Below are 19,837 nucleotides of genomic sequence, written 5' to 3' on the forward strand. Positions count from 1 at the left end.
TGTTTCTGAGTATTTCTGAAACCTACTTTTGAGACATTCAAGGCTGCAACATTGTCTCCCCAGCCAACGCTGAACAAGGAGCTGGACTGACAGCTGTGGGCTTAAGCTAGAAGAATGGCCTACTCAGCTGCAATCAGAAGGATGAGACACATTGTGATTAATTAGAAGTCTGGAGTGTTAATCCCCTATCCACATTTTGCTCTAATAGGGTCAGAGTTCCCTGTTTCCCCATTTAGTGATCAGCTAATTTGTATCAAGGGAGCGGTGTGTGTCTTTGTACTTGACATTTTCTTCAGCTGCTGCAGAAACAGGGCCCCATCCCTGCTGACTGCTGTAAAAGTCATGGCATTATGTGATAAGGAGTGCAAATTAGTGCATCTTGATTTAAAGACAAAGTACAGAAGTCAAAAGCAGAGTCCCCCAGCTCAACAGATGTTTTTAAGAGCTGAAGGGTGTGTTTATACAGAATCAGTCACTGCATGTAACTTCTACGTAAGCTGTGGTACACAAGTCTTCACCTACCTGCTAAGTATTTGTTTTCTGCTTTTCATATAATACTGTTAGCTCTTATACAAAACTTAATATCCTGCTCCCTGAAGTATTTGCCTTGAATTCAGTTAGAAGTCTTTTCACAAGAGGTTTTTCCTCCAAGGAGTTCTGGTGGGTGAAATGCACTCCTTTGAACCCTCCCTCATTAATGCAGTGCAGACTTTACAAAGGGAGATACAAGATCATGCAAAGTTCTTACATCTACTCCAGGGAGAGCCTGCAAGTCAGAATCATGTGCAGAGTGCCAAATACCCCAGGCTCCCCCTCCCAGAAGGGAGTGCATCTCTTCCTGCAAAGAGCCTGACACTGCCAGCTATGCCACGGAAGTCAGGCTGTGCCAGGATGTTCTTCTTCCACACCATCTGGAGCAGCATCTCAGGTTGAAATGAAACCCAGCAGAAAGAACAGATCTGTTTCATCTGTTGCCTTTCCTCGAGCTCAGTAACTATTTAATTATTTTCATTATCATTTAGCTAGTGAATAAAGAGTCCTAGAAGGGTTTTCATGGCAAGGGACCTCAAAGATCATTTAGTTTCAACCCCTGCCAGATCTTCCCCTAGACAGGTTGCTCAAAGTCCCATCCAACCTGGCCTTGGACACTTCCAGGGATGGGGCATCCACAGTTTCTCTGGGCAATGTGTGCCAGTGTGTCACCACCCTTGCAGGAAAGAATTTCTTCCCAATATCCTCTAAAGCTGCCCTCTTTCACTTTGAAGCCACTCCCCACTGTCCTGTCACTACATGGCTTTGTTAAAGTCCCTCTCCAGCAGCCCCTGGAGGTACTCTAGAATCTCTTAGGAAGAAAAGAGCACCTCTTCTGAGGAAGGTGCTCTAAGGTTTCCCCAAATTCTTTTCCAGCTCTCTCCCTGCCTTCATGACAGCATCATGAATCCCACTTTGCTGGCTGTGCAGCAAAGCATGTCAAAAAATGCCAGGGGGTGTAGCATTCCAGAAAATGGCAAATCCAATCTTCAGCATTGTGGGTGAACTGTAGAAGCAGAAAGATGAGGATGGTCTAGGTGGAAGTTATGAAACAGAATCACACATTTCCTGGTCTTGGCTCTCTTACTCTGAGTTCCTTGATTGAGATCAGGAGAGAGACAGGCCAGTGCCACTTTCCAGCTTGTGTTTTTATACTCCTGATTCCCATATGCCTTACCAGCAGAGCTCTCAATTCAACCTTAAGGGTTTGTTTTATTTACAAAACTTTTCCTTGGAACAATTATGGCAAGAGTCTGATTTGGGGAGGTGGGGGGAGAGGAATACATTGCTAAATAGATGCACCAGACAGAAGAATAAATAAAATTCAAAATATAGTACCTAATTTTCCACTTAGATTAATTGTATTTATGATAAAGTCCAGTTTACTGTCTCTGTCAAGCTAGACAAAACCAGTTGAGTATAGCCTGCAATTACAGTTTGTGCATTACCGTGTACTACAGGTGATAAAACTGAAACTGGGTAACTTTAATATTTGCAACTTCAAACACTACAGAACTTGTTTGCTTTAACTGTGCTGGAGATTGCAGAGTAAACATTAAAATTCAGTGTCTGGAATCTGACTTCAGAAGATCTCTTCCATCTGACATTTGCTCAGACATCATTATTATCATGATTAAAACAAAGGTAAGTGTTATGTATTAAAAAATGACTGCCATGTTACCAATAGTGTGAATGCAGAGTTCTGAATAGGGCTTTGCAGCAGTTCTAAATCCATTCCTGAACACACACAGTGATTTTGCATGGCTTGTTAATTGATACTGAAGAATAGTCATGCTAAATTACAGGTACTGTGGTAAATAACTAAGAAAAATCAATAGCTTTTGTATCATTTCTCAACTAGCATTTTAAAAAATTATAAAGGCTTTAAAAATCACAGCTAAGCCCCTAGAAACTTGAATGCAAAAGAATGTGCACAGTAAAAAAAAAAAAATCTCACTGTGATTTGTGAGATCCAGTTTTACAAGTTTTCAGTGCTATTCAGGCTCTATTTTATTCTGTCTGTGCAGCTGGGAACAGAAATGTGCAGATGTGCTTTGAAAGGTTAGTTAGAAGCTGAACTACTTTCAAGAAGCTCTAGTAGAAATTTCAGACCAGGCAGACAAATGACATTTGCAATATAATCAACATTCAACTCCTGGAACTAGGAAGATATTTTATCTACTGTTTAAATATATTTTAATATATTGCAGCAGTTATACATTTGAATATTTTTAAACTCATACTATTAATTTGCTAATAAATATTCTTCTTAACCAAGAACATGCCCACATTTGCTTCATACTGGCATGTTGGAAGGGAAAAGCTTTTTGTATCAAATTAAAGAGAAGGTTTTATCTGCCACCACCCCTACTTCTTAAGTAAAACAAAAATCTTTGAATTGCACAACACCAGGGAATTTTTCTGTGCTGTCACACCTTCTCTAACACTCAAACAAGAGGAGTATGAGCATCAAGCAAGAAGGAAGGGAAACAGGACCGCTCCCTCCTGCAGGTGCTGACCACCTCGGGAGCAGTTTGGCAAAACTGCATCTCCTTTGCCTTTCATTTACCAATCAGGAAAAATTGCTATAATCTGTCCCCTTGTCCCTGAATGTTAGAAGAGAGCTACATAACCCTGCTGAATTATGCACAGTGCTGATGCTCTAATGCCCAGAAGCTAAGCAAGATTATAGGGCAGATCAGGTTTCCCTGAAAGCACCTAGGGAAAATGCAGCCTGATTCCAGACACACAGAGGTAAATCTAGAGATAAAACCGAGTCCAGTGGCTCCAGCACTGCCAGGAGAGTCAATGGCAACTGTGCTGTGGTGGTGCACAATAATCTTGCCTCTCAAGAGGCTTATTTTTCAATTAGGCCCTGCAGGCTGGAATGTATTTTTGTGTTTACCATGGCCTATATTTTTCTTCAGAAAGCCTGGACTGCACTTAGTGGTTGTCAGTCCTCATTTGCTTGTGTGAAACAGCGACACCAAAGTGTTATTTCTGTACAGCTCGCCCCTGACCAAGTACCCTGCCCTGCTAAAATGCACATTTACTACAAGAGATGGTGGAAGTGGCTAATACCTATGTTTTACTCCAAGTCTAATAAACAAACAACAGAAGAAATCATATCACCATCCTCAATGCATATCTGTTGTGTTATTTGTGACTATCATGAAAATGAATTAATGTTGTCTTTATCCTAACACAGAGATGTCTTTTTTTAAATCAAATCATACTTCAGCAGCTGGCTTCCCCCAGCCTGAAGTATGGGGTCCCTTTTATTTTGGGAGGGTTTGTTGTATATTGTATAATTCAAACTTTGAATTATATTAATTCATTAATAAAAGTACTGCTGAGGTAAAAGTTAAAAGCCCAACTATATTGTAAGACATTTCACACAGCTTTTGTCCAGGTTTAACATCATCAGAGAGTGGATGCTTTTTGTCCAAAGTCATGCCTGAAGTTTGTTTCTGAAGAAATCCTTGAAATGATACATTTTTCTATTGAAAGTGTGCTCAAGAAAGATAAAATTACAGTAATAATTGCCAAAAGCTACCAGCCCCAAATGATTAGATATTCTTTTTTACATATGAAGAAAATTATTTTTTCCACAGCAAGGGCCTGGTTTTCAGTCATCATGTCATCTTGATTTATGAACGCCACTGAGACCTAAACCAAAGTACATTTAAGAATACTGCTTTCGTGGTTTTAATGGCATGAGCATTTAAATACAGCATAGAAAACCTCTGGAGTTTAGGTTTGTTTAGTGCAAGAGCTCTGTGGGGACACATTCTCCTCAGATCAAGCTCATATTACTCATTTACCAGCCACACACTTGAAACACAAGCTCTGAAGTGAGCTGAGGGAGCATCAAGCCTGGGGTACACATATGCTCCTCTAAACCCCAGCTAAACTCCTGTAAGAATGAAAAGGAGCTTTACCCTAAATTGCCAACATGGGCAAATCCTATTTCTCCAGGCTTGTGGCTCAGAGGGCACTTCCATCAGAAGGAGTAATTTATTTTTATGTTCTAAGAGAAATGGAGTGGAGAGGTGTTGTTACAGGGTGGCAATGAAGGGAAGGAGCATGGCTGGGCTAAAGGATCCTTCATGGCTGTTCCCCCATGTGTCCTGCAAAGGAGAGTAAGTGTTGAGACTTGACTGCTGGTCATCAAGTGACTTTATGGCCACATCACAGCCTGGAGGGTGGGAAACAAAAAGCAAAACCCAACCAAATTAAAAAAACCCCAAACCAACAGCAAAACAAACTCCTTCCTCCACAGACTCCAGGGATCTCCCCATCATAGAACAAGCTGGCAGAATGCAGAATCTGGAAGCAATTAAGCAGCTGCCTCATTACACTGGCACAGCTTAAGTCCTTAAGTAAGGTGGACAGACCCAAGGGACAATAAACAAATCACTGTTTATTACATATCCTGCAGTCTGGGCAAATCCAATTGAAGAAGCTCTTTAGACCCCACCCAATAGGATTTTAGTTTTTAGAGACAAAATGGATTTAGTGCTAGATAATAAAAGCTAAGCTTCTCTCCACACCTGCATTGAACATATTCTTACTACTGACCTAAAAATATTCTTTTAAACCTGATACTGTTTTTACTCTTGCCTTCCTACCCCTGCTGCTTCCTGGCACTTATTTCAGATACAGCTGCTTTACTATTTTCTCATATTCTGAGCACTTCTGAAGACAAGAACTCTGAAAGCTACTTTAAAATTCTAAAAAAACAATTTTGCCACAGTTCCAGTTATTCTTCCAGAACTAAAAAGAAAGTGAAAAGGATGTTTTCAAAAATAGAACCAGACATGCGTGTTACATGCTCAGCTACAAATCACATTTAATGCTTTTGTGTCTCAGCTTCCATCTGTAAAACTGTGGTTCCCTGCCCTGTTTTCCACTTCTGTGCTCTGCATTTTGGCTACAAAACCTACCAGGCAGCAGCTACTCCATATAAAGCTTAGGTGGGGTGCATAAATCTCAGCTGGGCTCTGTATGTTGCAACACAATGTATTCTCACACACACCAAACAGTCATAGCAAGGGTGAGAAAAATTCCAGCCTTAGAAGAATTACAGTACTTACATTTTTTAAAAAAACCAAGTAGATGCAAAAATGTTAATGCAAACAACTAAAATTACATAGTTAGACATCTGAGTTTCAAATAAACATGAAAGGTAAAGTTGTTCTTTGTACCTACAGGAAAAGAAAATACAGTGGTAAGGGGAGGAATGGATGGGCCAACTATGATGGAAGAGGGGATGTACTGGTGAACAAAAAGAATGATAGATCAGCTATTGCAAAAGAAGTCTCTTATCAGAAATAAAGTTTAATTCTAGAAGAGTCTACTGAAAGGTCAGTGTCCTTACTAGCTGAGAAGAGGAAACCATATAACTGAAGGTAAAACAAAAATCTATTTAGAAGTCATATGTAATTGATGAGAACTGGAAGACAAAGATGGCATCAGACCGTTGGCAGGAGAATCCCTCCATATGGCATCTATTTCTCATTAATGCTCCGGGGGAGGATCCTAGACATCCCAGCAGGTCCTGTCGTGACTTTGGATTCAAAGCTGTCCACACACTCAGCTGCTCTCTGGCCGAGCTCCACTTTTGCTGCACATAATGCACACAGCAGTGCCAGGAACAGGGGCTGATGAACGGCTTCTGTCTCCTCCATCACACCCCCATACTATGTTTGGAAAGGTGGAAACCTGCCCCTGACCATGCCACCCAAGGCACTGCTCTGAAAACCTTCTCAGATTCTTCCCATTTTCTAATGATAGTATAGAAACTTTCAGTATTCCCTCTGAAAGCTGCTTTTTGAACCCCTGGAGCTCATTGCCAATTCCTTCTCTCAACAATGGCTTATGCCTGAGAGCTCTTCACCCACTACACTGTTTATCATCAGCTGTGGATTGGTTATTTTGGGACAGTTTCATTGTGGAACAGTGCATGGCAGTGACTTTGTAGTATTTTTGTCTGTGCCACTTGGGATAAAAGCAGCTTATTCAGAGATCCCAGCTGAGCTCAGGATCCTTACAGCACCTACCAACATCTCTGTGGAGCACATTGCTTGTAAGAGACACGATGAGTTTAATATGACAATCTCAGTAAATTACACAAGAGTGCCTCAGTTTCAAGAGCTGAGAGGAGGTTATTAAACAAAGAAAATTACTGTAGGTAATAAAAATCACTGACACCTCAATGGGAATTGCCTGGGTTAATACAGACCAGGTGAAGAACACTACAGACTTGAAAACAAGAAAGGGTCAAAGAGCAGAATTTATTCAAATTCCTATGGATTAAGCTGCTAAATAAGCCACATTTTTTCCTATGAGCATAACAGATATAAATACATAGGAGCAGCCAGTCCACTGCAGCATGCTGAGAGCACAAACCAATGTTATAACGCATGAAGGATCTCGTGTGTGCAACATCTGCATCGCAAGCGGCGTGGGGCAGCGCCTCGCTGGGGCTGCCGCTCCCGGTGTCCCCGTGACACTGCCAGTGTCCCCATGACACTGCCAGCCCGCAGGCAGAGCAGGCTCTGCACACTTTGCTCACAGGGCTGGGGATCTGCCAGCAGCTGACAAACTGCAGATTCCCATGCAGTAACAGCAGGGCCTTCTGTTTTAACTAGCAAAACACTGGAGCCGAATCGCTGATCTGTAGCTATGATTTTATTTAATTTGTTAAATTGTTTACTCTGTGTCCACATCTTACTCCATTTCCAAGTCAAATTAACACATCACTTCAGACTAGGATAAGCAATACATCCTGAATACTGATACAAGCTCGAACGTGATTACACTAAACTCAGTTTATAAATCTTCTTCTTTGACTCTTTGTCAGGAAACTTCACTATACACAGAAAGAAATAAAGGAATAAACCAAAGATCGTATACTGAAGAAACAACTAAAATGGGTATTTTAATTTACATTTGTAACTTTCTAAGAGCTTTCAAATTTATATGGCTTTAAATAATAATGATTTTGACAAAAAACATTTTTTCTTCTGTGAAAGGTATTAAGAAGAAATTGAAAAGCTCAAGGAAAATGAGGTTCCATTTTTCACATTTGTGATGAGCCTACTCTGACTGTGCAGTGGGAGAGGTATTTATCATGCATAGGCTGTCCTCCTCCTTGGATGCTGTCCTCCAGTTTGGACTGGAAGCACTGTGTGTTAGAGGATCATTAACCAGGGTCATGTACATCATCTCTCCCTCGCAAATGAACACTGTCAACACTGCAACAGCCACAGAGACACTGTATAATCAGGGCCCCGTGTACACATTGCAGCTCACACATGACAAAGCAGACAGACTAAACTGCACAAAAGAAACCTGTTTTTCCCTGAAACATACTCGTTCCAAAGCAAGGGCAAGGCAATAGGCTCATAGCTGCTGCAAGGCTCCTTGGAGCTGGTCAATCCCACATGCACAGCACAGACCCTACACAGACACCTCTGGCCCTGAGAGATCCTGCCACCAAGAGTTATGACAAAATTCGATTACCTGGCTTCCATATGGACAATGTCCCTATCCCTTGGATTACACCAAGTTTCAAGCATGTGACAGGAGCTTTACACTGTGAACACATTATGAAAGAAGACTGGAACAAACACCATGTTACACCACCTGGTACAAATCATGGTGTAGGGAATGAGTATTATTTCATGGAGCAAAGATGTGGGTCATAGAGCCATGTCACATGGCTTGCACATCCACACACCCCGAGAAAACACCAGCTGCACAGATTTACAAAGCAATCAGATTGCATGGTGAGAGGTATAGAGGTATATGGAAGAATTGTTTTCTTCACACGTATATTCCTGTCTGAGCTCTAAATGCAGTTATCTCTGACCACTACTGCACTGCTAAAATTACAGGAAACTAATTATTGAAACTGAATTAATATATGTTAAATTTTTCCCACACAATCCTGTCTCTTACATGGTACTCTTGACCCCTACCATTCTGCAAATCATTTTAGGTTCCTCTTTTTGCCATAAAAGAGAGGAATGCCATGCAGTACTGAAGAAAACTGAGTAAGATTTTCATCTCCTTCCAGGGGTCTCATGATCCACTCTTAAATCTTTTTCCATTACTATTTAATGGTATTATAATTACTGTTATTCTCCAGTGTTCAGAATAATCACAAAACAAATACAACCTTGATTATGCTCATATTATTCTTTGTATTACAGGGGCAACAAGAGATTTTGAGCTTTACCAAAGGAACAGCAGAATGTGCATCTCCAAGAACCCCCACCTAATCTAGAATGAGAATTTGTAGGTTATTATGAACAGAAAAGACTGGAGAGAAGGGGCAAGACACAGAGGTTGGTATACCTTGTTTATATGCTCTTATTTTCTTACTTCAGGAGTGTGACATTTTTCTTTTGAAAATATTCTTTCCTTCATGAAAATGGGCACATAGTATAAGACATATAGGATAATCAGCAGTCCTACTCTCCACAATTGGCTCAAACCTTATTGTTCAGGACAAGTGCTTCTCTAAAACCCTCAAATACAGTTACCTCCTCTGCTGCCAATCCAGCATTTGTGACAGCCTTGATAGCTTATTCTCTGCTGCCAAACCTGCCTCCAGTCACACTTTTCTGGTGCAACTAAGCCACAGATTTATTTATCCTCTAAAACTGTGGGCTGTATTTATCCTCTAAATCTGAACAAGCATGTAGCAGTAGACCAAAGGCTCCTTTGTGGAGAAAGCAAATAATCTGGAAGACAGACGGGTGTCTCTTCTGCTTGATGCTGTTCACAGACAGCAGAGCAAAGGAAAATAAGTGTTTGATTCACTCTCTCACGCACTACACTATCAAGTGAGTCAGTTAATCAGAAAACCTGATTTAACCATTCTCAAGTGATTTCACTTAAACTGTGAAGTGTCATCCTCTTTTGGTATTTGCACTTTTTCCAGCAGTGGCAATCCATGCAGCAGAGGGGCAGGTCTGAACTTCAGAGATGAAAGGTCCCAATGATGGTCATGAATTTATCCAAGCTAAAATTTATCTTTAATTAATATCTTTATACTTTCTTTCTGACACAGGAGAGTATGTCTCATATTTTGAAACATTTTTTAATGCAGTCCAGAGTTCTCTTCCTCTGCAGACCAGCTCACCATATCCACTAACCTGACTGAGCATTTCTGGCAGCAGCTCCTCCTGGCTCAAAGGCTGGAGCCTGGGCTCCCAGGGCTCCCACCTCAGCATCAGCTGAACCTGGGGGAGGTCTCACAACACTTTGGACAAAGCTCTGAAGATAAAACAAGAGCTGGGAGCTGCAGTTGGCTGACCCTGGTGGCAAGGAGATGTGCCAGCCTCTCACAGCAATTACAAAGTGTTAGTCCTCCCTTGCTGCAAGGGGTAATAGTTCAGCCACCAACACAAAAAAATATTGGCAAGATGTAGCTGCCTTTGTAGAATCTGTTTACCTAAGATGGGAAGGCAGAATAGATGAACTACTTATGAGCAGTTGATCAACTTCCTCATCTGAATTTGTATTTTAACCCACACAACTCTCAAAACAAACACATCAGTAGATACTCTTTTTATATTTCACATCAATGGCCTTCATGTGAACCTATCATTTCAGAAGATGAATCTTTCCTGTTTGAAAATTTCAGATTGGCAGGACTCAGGAGTCACACTAAGAGGGCCATAGGTAATATCATTTTACCACCTAGATTCACAGATTGCCAGCAAGAAATAACTGTGAAATTTATATTGCAAATTATTAGATTTACAGTCTTTGAAAACCTGACAGGTTTTTTCCCCATTCTGACTTGAGTGCTAAACAGCAGAGGAGGTGCTATAAAACATCAAGAGTCTATCACACCCTCTATTCTGTATATCTTATTTCCCAGCAGAGTTTAGAAGGACACACAGGACAAGCCTGCAAAGTCCATGAGCCAAGTATTGCTCCTAGCCCAATAAATTACCCTTCAACAAAATTATTCCATCCCTCCCCATCATGTTTTATTTTCTTGATTTTTTTTATTTGAGATGTTAACCTATTACATAAACCCAGAAGTAAAACAAACAAGGTCTGTTTCTTCAGATGTTCTGATCAAGGTAACATTGGATAATCACAGGGCAAAGCCTAAAACCCAGCCTGAAAACCGCTAAGTCCTGAAAATGAGCTAACAGGATTTGCTTATTTAAGGTTGGAAGTCCAAGTGTTTAAAACCTGGAGCATTTCACTAAATTCCTCCCCAGGTAAAAAGACCAAGTCGGTTCACTGAAGTGAGCAGGAATTATATGCAGCTGAGAAACCAAAGGTTTTCTATAGGTTTCCTGTAGAGGCCTACCTTACAGCAAGATCAGTGGAAAAAAAACTTTTCAAATTCAGATTTGCAAAGGCGGCCCCATAAAGCTGGCAGAACAGCTTATGGCAAGCTCTGGTATTGCACATTCTTTTTGTCTTTAAGGACATAAAATGTATATCAACACCTCCTCTGACAGGGTCACTTTACTTGTTTTTGTGTATTTAGGATTTATATACTCTTCAGACTACTGAAAGTAGTGTTTAATTAGATCTTACACCTTCTCTGCTTTTACATACACAGGTACTTGACAACTGAAAGATAGGCCTTGCCTCACATCCTACAATTTAACCACAGCTATTGTCAAATTAATGTTTTCGGATGTTCTATTTTCACATTTCTCTTCTGCCAGAAATATTGTCTGGAATGGTATTAAATAAAGAAAAATATGTATTCCAGATGATATGTCACAGCAATCACAGCAAATAGAAGTCATAGACTTTGAGAACATCATTATAAGCTGATCATCCTTTAAAAATATTTAACAAAAAGCTCCTGGGTCTGCTTTAGCAGCTGAACCTGAACTCAGCGAGGAAGTGACTGAACAGAATCAGACATTCTCATTAAGTAAAATTAGCCAAGTGCAATTTGCCTGGCTGGTTCCCTCTATGTATTAGCATTTATATTCAGTCAGTGATGAGCATAATCAAGTTTTTCTGAACAAAAAGGAAAAATCTCCTCAAAACCCATAAACCCATCAGGTCTATTAGTAACAGTTTGCACTTCCACTGTAAAAAGGCAGTTAAGAAACTGAAGAAAATTGCCTGTTCAGAAGTGCATCTGAGTAGCTACCAGCAATCTTTCCTCAGAGCAGGAACATGACCTCACATACATGCTGGCTGATTGCTGTCAGATTTACTGGAGACAAAAGGAGACAATTCACTAAAGGGCAAATGCCAGGAGGCCACAAAGAGCTGCCACAGGGCCCCACTGGAAGGGACAGGTTTGCCCTCAGATTGCAAAGATTGTATCACAAGGTCTTTTCCCTCCTTCCTCAATGAATGCACCTTTAAGGGCTGTCAGGCCCAAAAAACAGAAATGTGGTGGCATCTAAGGAGATAAGCATCAGCAACAAATGCTGATGTGACAAACAGAGCAGAAACAGCCCCTGAGAGCCTGGTCCTGCTGGAGGTCACTCACCTGCAACAGCAGCAGCAGAACTGAAGGTGAGAGGCTGCAAGAGCACCCAGAAGGGGCAGGAAGGTGGCAGGATGTGTGCTGACACCTCCATCAAATGTAACACCCCTTCTGAACATCAGAAGGGATGCAAAAAACTTAATAGATTTTAAGACAAATTATGAAAAATACCACTGGTAAAAAAAAAAAAGGTTCTGCACAAATAGCTTGTTTTATAAAATTCAATTTGGTAATGCCCCTGTCAGACAGCTGGGCACAAAGTATGTCCTAACACATGTTGAGAGCTTTGAAATTTGTTATAAATTATGCCTCAGTGCATCCTGGTTTGCAAAGCACTACAGCAACAAAAGCTGGCCAAAGGAACAGCATTGCTGCAGCCCTTCCCACATGTACTGCACACATACAAGGTATTAGGAAAAAACAACTTAATGACAATCACCCCGGAATTACAGGTTGTAATTCTGGTTATTCTCTTAAGGAAGACAACTGCTTTATCTGAGCAGCATGAAATGAGGCTTTGACCTCTGTTTTTTGTTCCTCTTTCCTTGAGTCCACAGCTAACTGCTCTCTTTACAGCACGTTTCTATAGTGATCAACTGCTGAACTGATACTCAATATATTTCACTTTTCACCTGCTGTACTTCAGATTTGGAAACTCAGAATGTTATTTAAACAATATTCCAAAAACTCACCCTCAGGCTGTAGTAAGAGATGGCACACGGACACTTCATCACTCTAACTTCCCCAGCTCTTGAAAGAACAAATAAATGCACCATTTACAGATGAAAGAAAATTTATCACAGCTCAGTAACAATTACTTTAGAAGCCAATATATAAGGGATCAGGAAGAAACAAATTTCCAATATCTCAGTGAAGTACCAGACTCCTCCTTTCAGGCAAGCATTTCATTTCTTCAGAAGCTTTTTTATTGTGCCTCAGTTGTATTAAGAGCACTTTGCCTCAAGTGCAGCCCCTTCCTCGAGAGCAACAACCAGGACAGCTTTTACAGAAGGATAAAGCATTGTGCTCCCCAAAGGAGATGGGGAGCCCATTTTTAAATCCATCCATATAGCAATGAATCATCCTCCCAGGACAAAGACTAAAACATCAAGAGTGGAATACAGTAGGTAGAAGAAATACAGAAACAATTTCAAAAACTCAGCTGGTTCAAGTTTTACACATGCAAATAAACATTATGAGAGGGGAAACAAGAATGAGATGTGAAGTACTGAGCAGGAAGATCAGGTGTATTTATCTTCCTGGAAGCTGGAAGATATTAAACTCTGTTTTCTGCTAAATTGCTGCTGCCAGTTATTGACAAAGTTGTCAATTATCCAGGATTATTTAGACTGACGATACCTGAAGAAATGAGGATTTAGAAACACTCAGGACTAAAATGGGAGATAGGAATGCACTGCAGATGCTAAGTAAAGTAGATTGAAAGAAAAAGAGCAAAGAGACAGTTTCAGAGGGTAAAATTAAATACCCTTAATTAGCATATTACACTATTACAATGAAAGCAACTTTCAAAGCTGGATTTTAGAAAAGAAATATAACTGAGTGGATGAAAGACTAAGACCCTTCTACGCCATAAGACTGCATAGAATTTATTCAGATAACTTCTATTTTGCTAATGTTTAAATAACGTAATTATACTTTAAAATTGCACTGACTGTGCAAGTCTGCAAGCAGTCAGATATTAAATCACCATTGGATGGATTTTACTGAAATTGGTCAGACCATGCATTAGGGAAAGAGGACAGTGCTTGATTTCAACAGTTGAGTAATCATGTAGCTTAATGCACACGGATAAAGCAGGTAGCAACAGCTAAAAGTTATGTAGCAACTGGCACAATGTTTTTAAATTGGTCCAGGAAAAAGAATTTACTTTGAGCAGGGATTTGTAAAGTGTCTTGAAATTCTTGGAAGCAGCTTCTTATAGTATCACAAAGCTCTGCTCTGTGAAAACATACTCTGCTGGAGTAAGGGATATTTACTACCACAATTTTTTCAACAGAATTAAAGATATTTTACCATGTTCGTGAAGAGACAGCTGACAGGTTAGGATTTCAATGCAAGACTTGCAGGAGCTAGGTCTAAATCACAATTTTGGGATTGTTTAGTCACCCATGTTTTTTAGCTCTTCTCTACCTCTCTGGATATATGTTGTGTTGCAGTTGAGATGGCCATGATACACAGAGTATCACCATACAATTTCAGAAGGCTTCAACCCACACAGAGTAACACCTTACCACCTCAGAAGGCTTCAAGCATCTGCCCATGCAGAGTAACATCATTCCACTCCAGAAGGCTTCAAGTGTCTGCTCTTGTTCTTTAGCCCAGCCTTTTATCCCCTCATGTTGATGCACTGCCCCTGTGTGCCCTCTGCTCCCTTTGTGGTTGGTCAGTGCCCCTGGGCACTCCATGGCTCATTGCTGTCAGTGCTGCTCACCTGCTGCTCACAGCTGAGCCCACTGGGGATGAGGCTGGGCCAGCCCCACTGCCAATCACAAAACTGTGTGCCTAAAACACAGCCCCACTGCCAATCACCAAAACTGTGTGCCTGAAACACAGCCCCACTGCCAATCACCAAAACTGTGTGCCCACAGCACAGCCCCACTGCCAATCACCAAAACCGTGTGCCTAAAACACAGCCCCACTGCCAATCCCCAAAACTGTGTGCCCACAGCACAGCCCCACTGCCAATCACCAAAATTGTGTGCCCACAGCACAGCCCCACTGCCAATCACCAAAACTGTGTGCCTACACCAATGGACCAGCAGTTCCACCCTCACAGGCATTTTACCAGGTTATCTAAATCCACAACCAAGGTATTATGGATATGATTGATATAGGGATATACAGCACAAAAACCACTGACATACGAGGCTATCAAGTATGATTCCATTATTCCATATGGCAACATCCCAGTGTTACTTATACAATCATTCCAAAATAATTTTGGTTACTCATATTACATAAATTGCACATTCCCAGCATGTAAAGGCTTTATTTGCCACACTATCAGGAATTCAAGTTGCTTTCATTGATCAGGAAGAACAGATGCAGAATGGCAGCTGAAGGTGTTTATGAAAGGTGAAGAAGCCAAGCAGAAGCCAGCAAAACCTAGGCAGAACATGCTGACAAGACAGAGAGGGCACTGAAAAACTAAATTGGCTATTTCAGGTAATCATCACTGAAGATCAATGGATTGCAGAGACTGTATCTGTCCACACAGCTCCTCCCTCAGTCTGTGTCTGAAGTCACAGGGAATGTAATGAAATACATTATTTCAACAGAGTATATAAGCTTTAAAAAAAACTTTATAATGGCTGTTGCAGCATCCAATTCCAAATGTAATTTATAAATACAGAATTCCTCAGTGTTTTTATTGCCATTCTCTACTTATCATTAGGAATAAAAGGAAAAACCCCCAACAACAAACCACTAACACTTCATCTTGGTTTGCTTGGCCTTAATCTTTCTGCAAGACACGGCACCCCTCTGCTGGGCAAGAGCAGATCTAGCATCAGGGAGGGGTGAACCAAAACTCATGGAACAGTAAAATAAAATCAGCCTGTGCAGATGGAAAAGACAAGTAAGGAAAGAGGACTGAGGCAATGTATGCCAGAGAAAATAAGGGGCTCAGGTGCAAGCCATTAAACAAACAGAATTCAGAATTTAGTTTATTTCTCCAGAAAGCAAGATTCTTCACAACATCTTTAAAATAGTCACCTTGAAGGAACTGCCATCTTGACAAACACCAGTTCTCTAACTCCAAAAGCAACTGCTGCAATATTAGGGTAACAGGACACTGAAAGAGTTCCCTAAAGTGAAAGACTTTTGCCCATGAAAAAGCTGAATTATGATCTATGAAGCCTGTACTGCATCAATCTGGCAATGCATCAGCATAAATGCTTATGCATCCATAACATTGCTTTCCAGGAGAATGTATGACAAATCTTAAGCAAACCTGCAGGATAGTTTATATTTTTTCCTTTAGCCATTACTATCTTTAACATGACAACCATAGGACAAATACTGGACAATTTCATTCATCAGCAGTGATGCAGAGGAATAAACAAAGTCCTACCAGAACCATGTGTGGTATCACACACATCTTTGGGAAATGTCAGTTAAATCTTCCTCTGACCTCTGAAGCATGATAGATAGAGAAGTTCAGCCTTTTTCTCATCAGCCCTGAAACCGGAGTAAATTTGCCCATTTCATTTCAGACTTCTTGTTTTGTTCTGTTCTACAAATGACTCAACTCTGTTCTCTAGGGGTTGCATTACCACTCATTTTTAGACCAAGGAAAGACTGTAAAAAAAGGCTGTTTCAAAGTAGCATTCTATGAAGACATTTCTAGGAAACAACTCTTTTCTTTGTTAAAAATATAAACACAAACCAAAGCTTGATAATACTTTTTGCCCCTTTTATTAAAAACAGTCATTACAGGTGACACACAATTGGCAAAGATATATATATGACCAAATCTCTACTTTTAAGGAAACTATTTACAGACTATTACAAAGCGACCCCACATGTGCCATGATCAGGTCCCGCGCTGGTTTTTCATATTGAAAACTTCTGGTTTTCTTTCAGTTGCTCAGGTGATTCTACTTTCAGTTTGTCTGTGTGATCAACAACAGCACACTGGCTTCAAAAGACATTTATTTTAGATATCTGTAAGTGCCCACAGTGAAAAGCTGCACACAGCACCTCCTGTGAGATATCAGACAGAAAAGTCTCTTTTATGTCTCCGCCATCCAGGTTTTTCCTTTTGTACCACTTCCCACATGGAAGGCTGTCACTCCAAGCCCCTCACTTTGATAACCAACATTTGCTCCACTACAAAAAACATTTCCTAAACCATTTGTTTAGGGACCAGGAAAGAGGACAAATCTTACCCACAGGAAACCATCCAGAGCAGAAGGAAGTCTGTAGTGACAGAGGCAGATACAGAGTCTCAGTTTTCTAACCAAACCTACAGAAAAACTTCAACTGTACAGCACCCATATTACCAAGGGGAGGGGAAAGAAGTATCTTCCTGTAGTCATTACCCACAGTCTCAACATTAAGTAAGAAAGAATACCAGTCCATGTACCACGATGCTTTTTCCTATTTCCTGCTCTTGTTTTAGGTCAACTGGAAGCTTCTTTTTTCAGTTTTTCTAAAATCTCATCTGGTGTCGCTGATACCGAAATCTTCACCACTTTGTCACGTGATTTACCCCCCTGGTTTAGACAAACACAGAAAAAACCTATCTTTCAGAGAATCACTCTTTATGGTAAGAAAACAGTGTTATTTATAAAATGCTGATAAACAAATGAAGCAGTTTGCCGACGATTCAGGAAAAACAAGACTCACATCTTTTTGTCTGTACCTTTTCATGACATTTCCTTGGTCATCTTATCCTTTACTGTTAGTCTTTAAAAGACTTCTGTAACTATTCCACTAAACCAACAGATAAAAACAAAAAAGCACCATTTTTCATTGTGATCTTGTGCTTATAAACTATAAATGAAAATGGCTGGAAAGACTGACTTCAAGTACAATGAATTAGTAAAACAAATTATTTATTCAGAGCAATGAATAAAACAAAGAGTTTCCACTAACCCAAGTCAAGACATGTAAAGTCTAACACAGTGAAACTCCTGAGGCCCAGCTACAACCCAAGTGCTTACATACACTCTTGGTTATGTGTGACAGTTAAATGTCAGAATCAAATACAGAAGTTACCAAAAAAAAAGTGAAAAGATATTAATAAAATGCACATTCTCTGCAGAACACAAATTCTGGGAACTCATCTGACATGAAAACAAGAGAATCTTGAAGAAAACACAGAAAACATGAATTACAGAGATTTGCAAAAGATTGTCATGATAACTCTTCTGGTTAAAAGATCTCAAGATCAGCCATAGTTCTTCCTACACTAAGTTTGTTCTCAGTGAATCACTCCATTAACTCAACTAAACTTTTTAAAGTGTTTTTCAGACTGAACTTGGAGTAGCTCCCTGTACTCAATGTGTAAGTTTCAAAATTTTGAATTTCAACTGCAGTAGGGCAAAACTGAAAGGAAAAAGAGGAAGTACCTTCTCTAAAATAACGTCACTCTTCTTCACTTCAAGCACCTTAGCGAGGTAGCGACACAGCTCTGCATTTGCCTCCCCTTCCGATGGAGGTGCAGCAATAGCTACACCTACTGCCTCAGCCGTCACATCTACAGCAAATAGTGGGAGGATTTTATGCTCAAAATAGTCAAAACATCACATCATAATTTCCTAAAAATGAATGTTTATGCTTTCAAAAGCATTTTAATTTAAAACCGAGTAAATGTATGGATTAGCAGGTGAGGGCATTTTCACATTTCATGAATTCCCTTGATTGTCGGCCAGTACAATCAAATATAAACTCCTGACAGTACAAGCAGTGAAGCCTTCATGCTGTAGCAGGGTGCAGTCATGAGTTACCAGCGTTCTCACGATGGGGACCGCTCTGAGCCCCCCTCAACCGCCCGTTCTTGTGCAGGTGTTGTCCTGCTTGGCACCACTAACACAAATCAGGTTACCCGCCACATCCACCCCAAAATCCGCTTGTTGAATCAGTCTGCTCAGAGTTACGCTGGCAGGAAATTCCAGCGGGGCCTGGACACTGCCACAGCCCGTGGGTGCCGCACACACGGGGGATGTGAAAGCATTCCCAATGCGTGCAGGCGCAAGCCCAGGGCTCTAGAGGGAGAACACGTTGTATCAGATCCAACTTTTATGGCTCTAATAAAACCGCACAGACCCTCGAGACACAAACAGCCTGCACGAAACCACCGATGCCAAACGGAAGGATTCAGGATGAGGATTTACCCCGTGCTCACCGCGCCACCCAGCGCTACACAGGGGGGACGAGAACGAGCTCCTCCTGCAGAACCGAACTCCTCGCTTCAGTTCCCGGCGGGGATTTTGCGCGTTCCCTCCCTCCGCCCCCGTTCCTCAGGGTGCAGCGCTGCAGCGCCCGGTGTCCCGGCCCACAGACCCACCTGTGACGGCGCTGCAGCGGGCGCCGGGCTTGGCGCGCACGGCCACCCTCACGGAGCCGCCGCCCGCCGCCACCACCGGTCCCGCGGCGGCGCCCGGCTCCGCGGGGCCCTTGGCGGCTGCTTTTCCCTGAAACAGAGGAACAGGCGCGGTCACCGCGGGCACCACCCGCCCCTACCCGCCTTCCCTCTCCTGCCCTGCCCGCACCTTCCCGGGCATGGCCCCGCCGCTCCGCACCGGCGCCGCCCGCACCCGCAGGAACCCAGCGAGGCTCGGCATGGCCGGGGCGGCCCTTCCGCAACCGCGCCGGGCCCGCCCCGAGGCGCCTGCGCGCCCCGCACGGCCCGGCCGGGCCGGCCCTGTGCCCTCGGCGGCTGGTCCGGCACAGCCCGGCCCTGTGCCCTCAGCGGCTGCTTCAGCACAGGCCGGTCGTGTGTCCACAGCGGCTGGTCCGGCACAGCCCGGCCCTGTGCCCTCGGCGGCTGGTCCGGCACAGCCCGGCCGAGCCCCATCCCTGTCTCGGAACAGCGCCGTGCCCTGGGCCGGGAGAGCGCTGTGTGCACAGAGCTGGACGTTTGACAGACGCTTTTTCTACACACAGCCTTTGGACACCGCAAACCTGCGTGACCTCCCCCTTTTCCCCCTTAAGAAAGGAAATTTTCTTTTTTTTTTTCTCCTGCATTCTCAAATTTTAGTATACCAAGCCATTCTGTTACTACATGGTACATACTGCAAAGCAATGAATACTATATACATACAGCAATTGCATCAAATTATTGTA

At 42.0% G+C, this 19,837-nt stretch overlaps 1 protein-coding gene across 1 annotated transcript; it reads right to left on the reverse strand.

Annotated features, from left to right (window-relative positions):
- Window positions 1-16,446: 16,446 nt before the first annotated feature.
- Window positions 16,447-19,427, reverse strand: C14H15orf40 (chromosome 14 C15orf40 homolog). Its single transcript, XM_064389096.1, has 4 exons — window positions 19,264-19,427; window positions 19,059-19,185; window positions 18,121-18,248; window positions 16,447-17,262 (listed from the first exon to the last, which is right to left on the reverse strand). Exons 1-4 carry the CDS (start codon window positions 19,333-19,335, stop codon window positions 17,170-17,172), a joined length of 420 nt encoding a protein of 139 aa, XP_064245166.1. The 5' UTR covers window positions 19,336-19,427; the 3' UTR covers window positions 16,447-17,169.
- Between the last annotated feature and the right edge of the window lie 410 nt (window positions 19,428-19,837).

The sequence above is a fragment of the Passer domesticus genome, chromosome 14, assembly GCF_036417665.1.
Source record: "Passer domesticus isolate bPasDom1 chromosome 14, bPasDom1.hap1, whole genome shotgun sequence".
NCBI classification, from domain to species: domain Eukaryota; kingdom Metazoa; phylum Chordata; class Aves; order Passeriformes; family Passeridae; genus Passer; species Passer domesticus.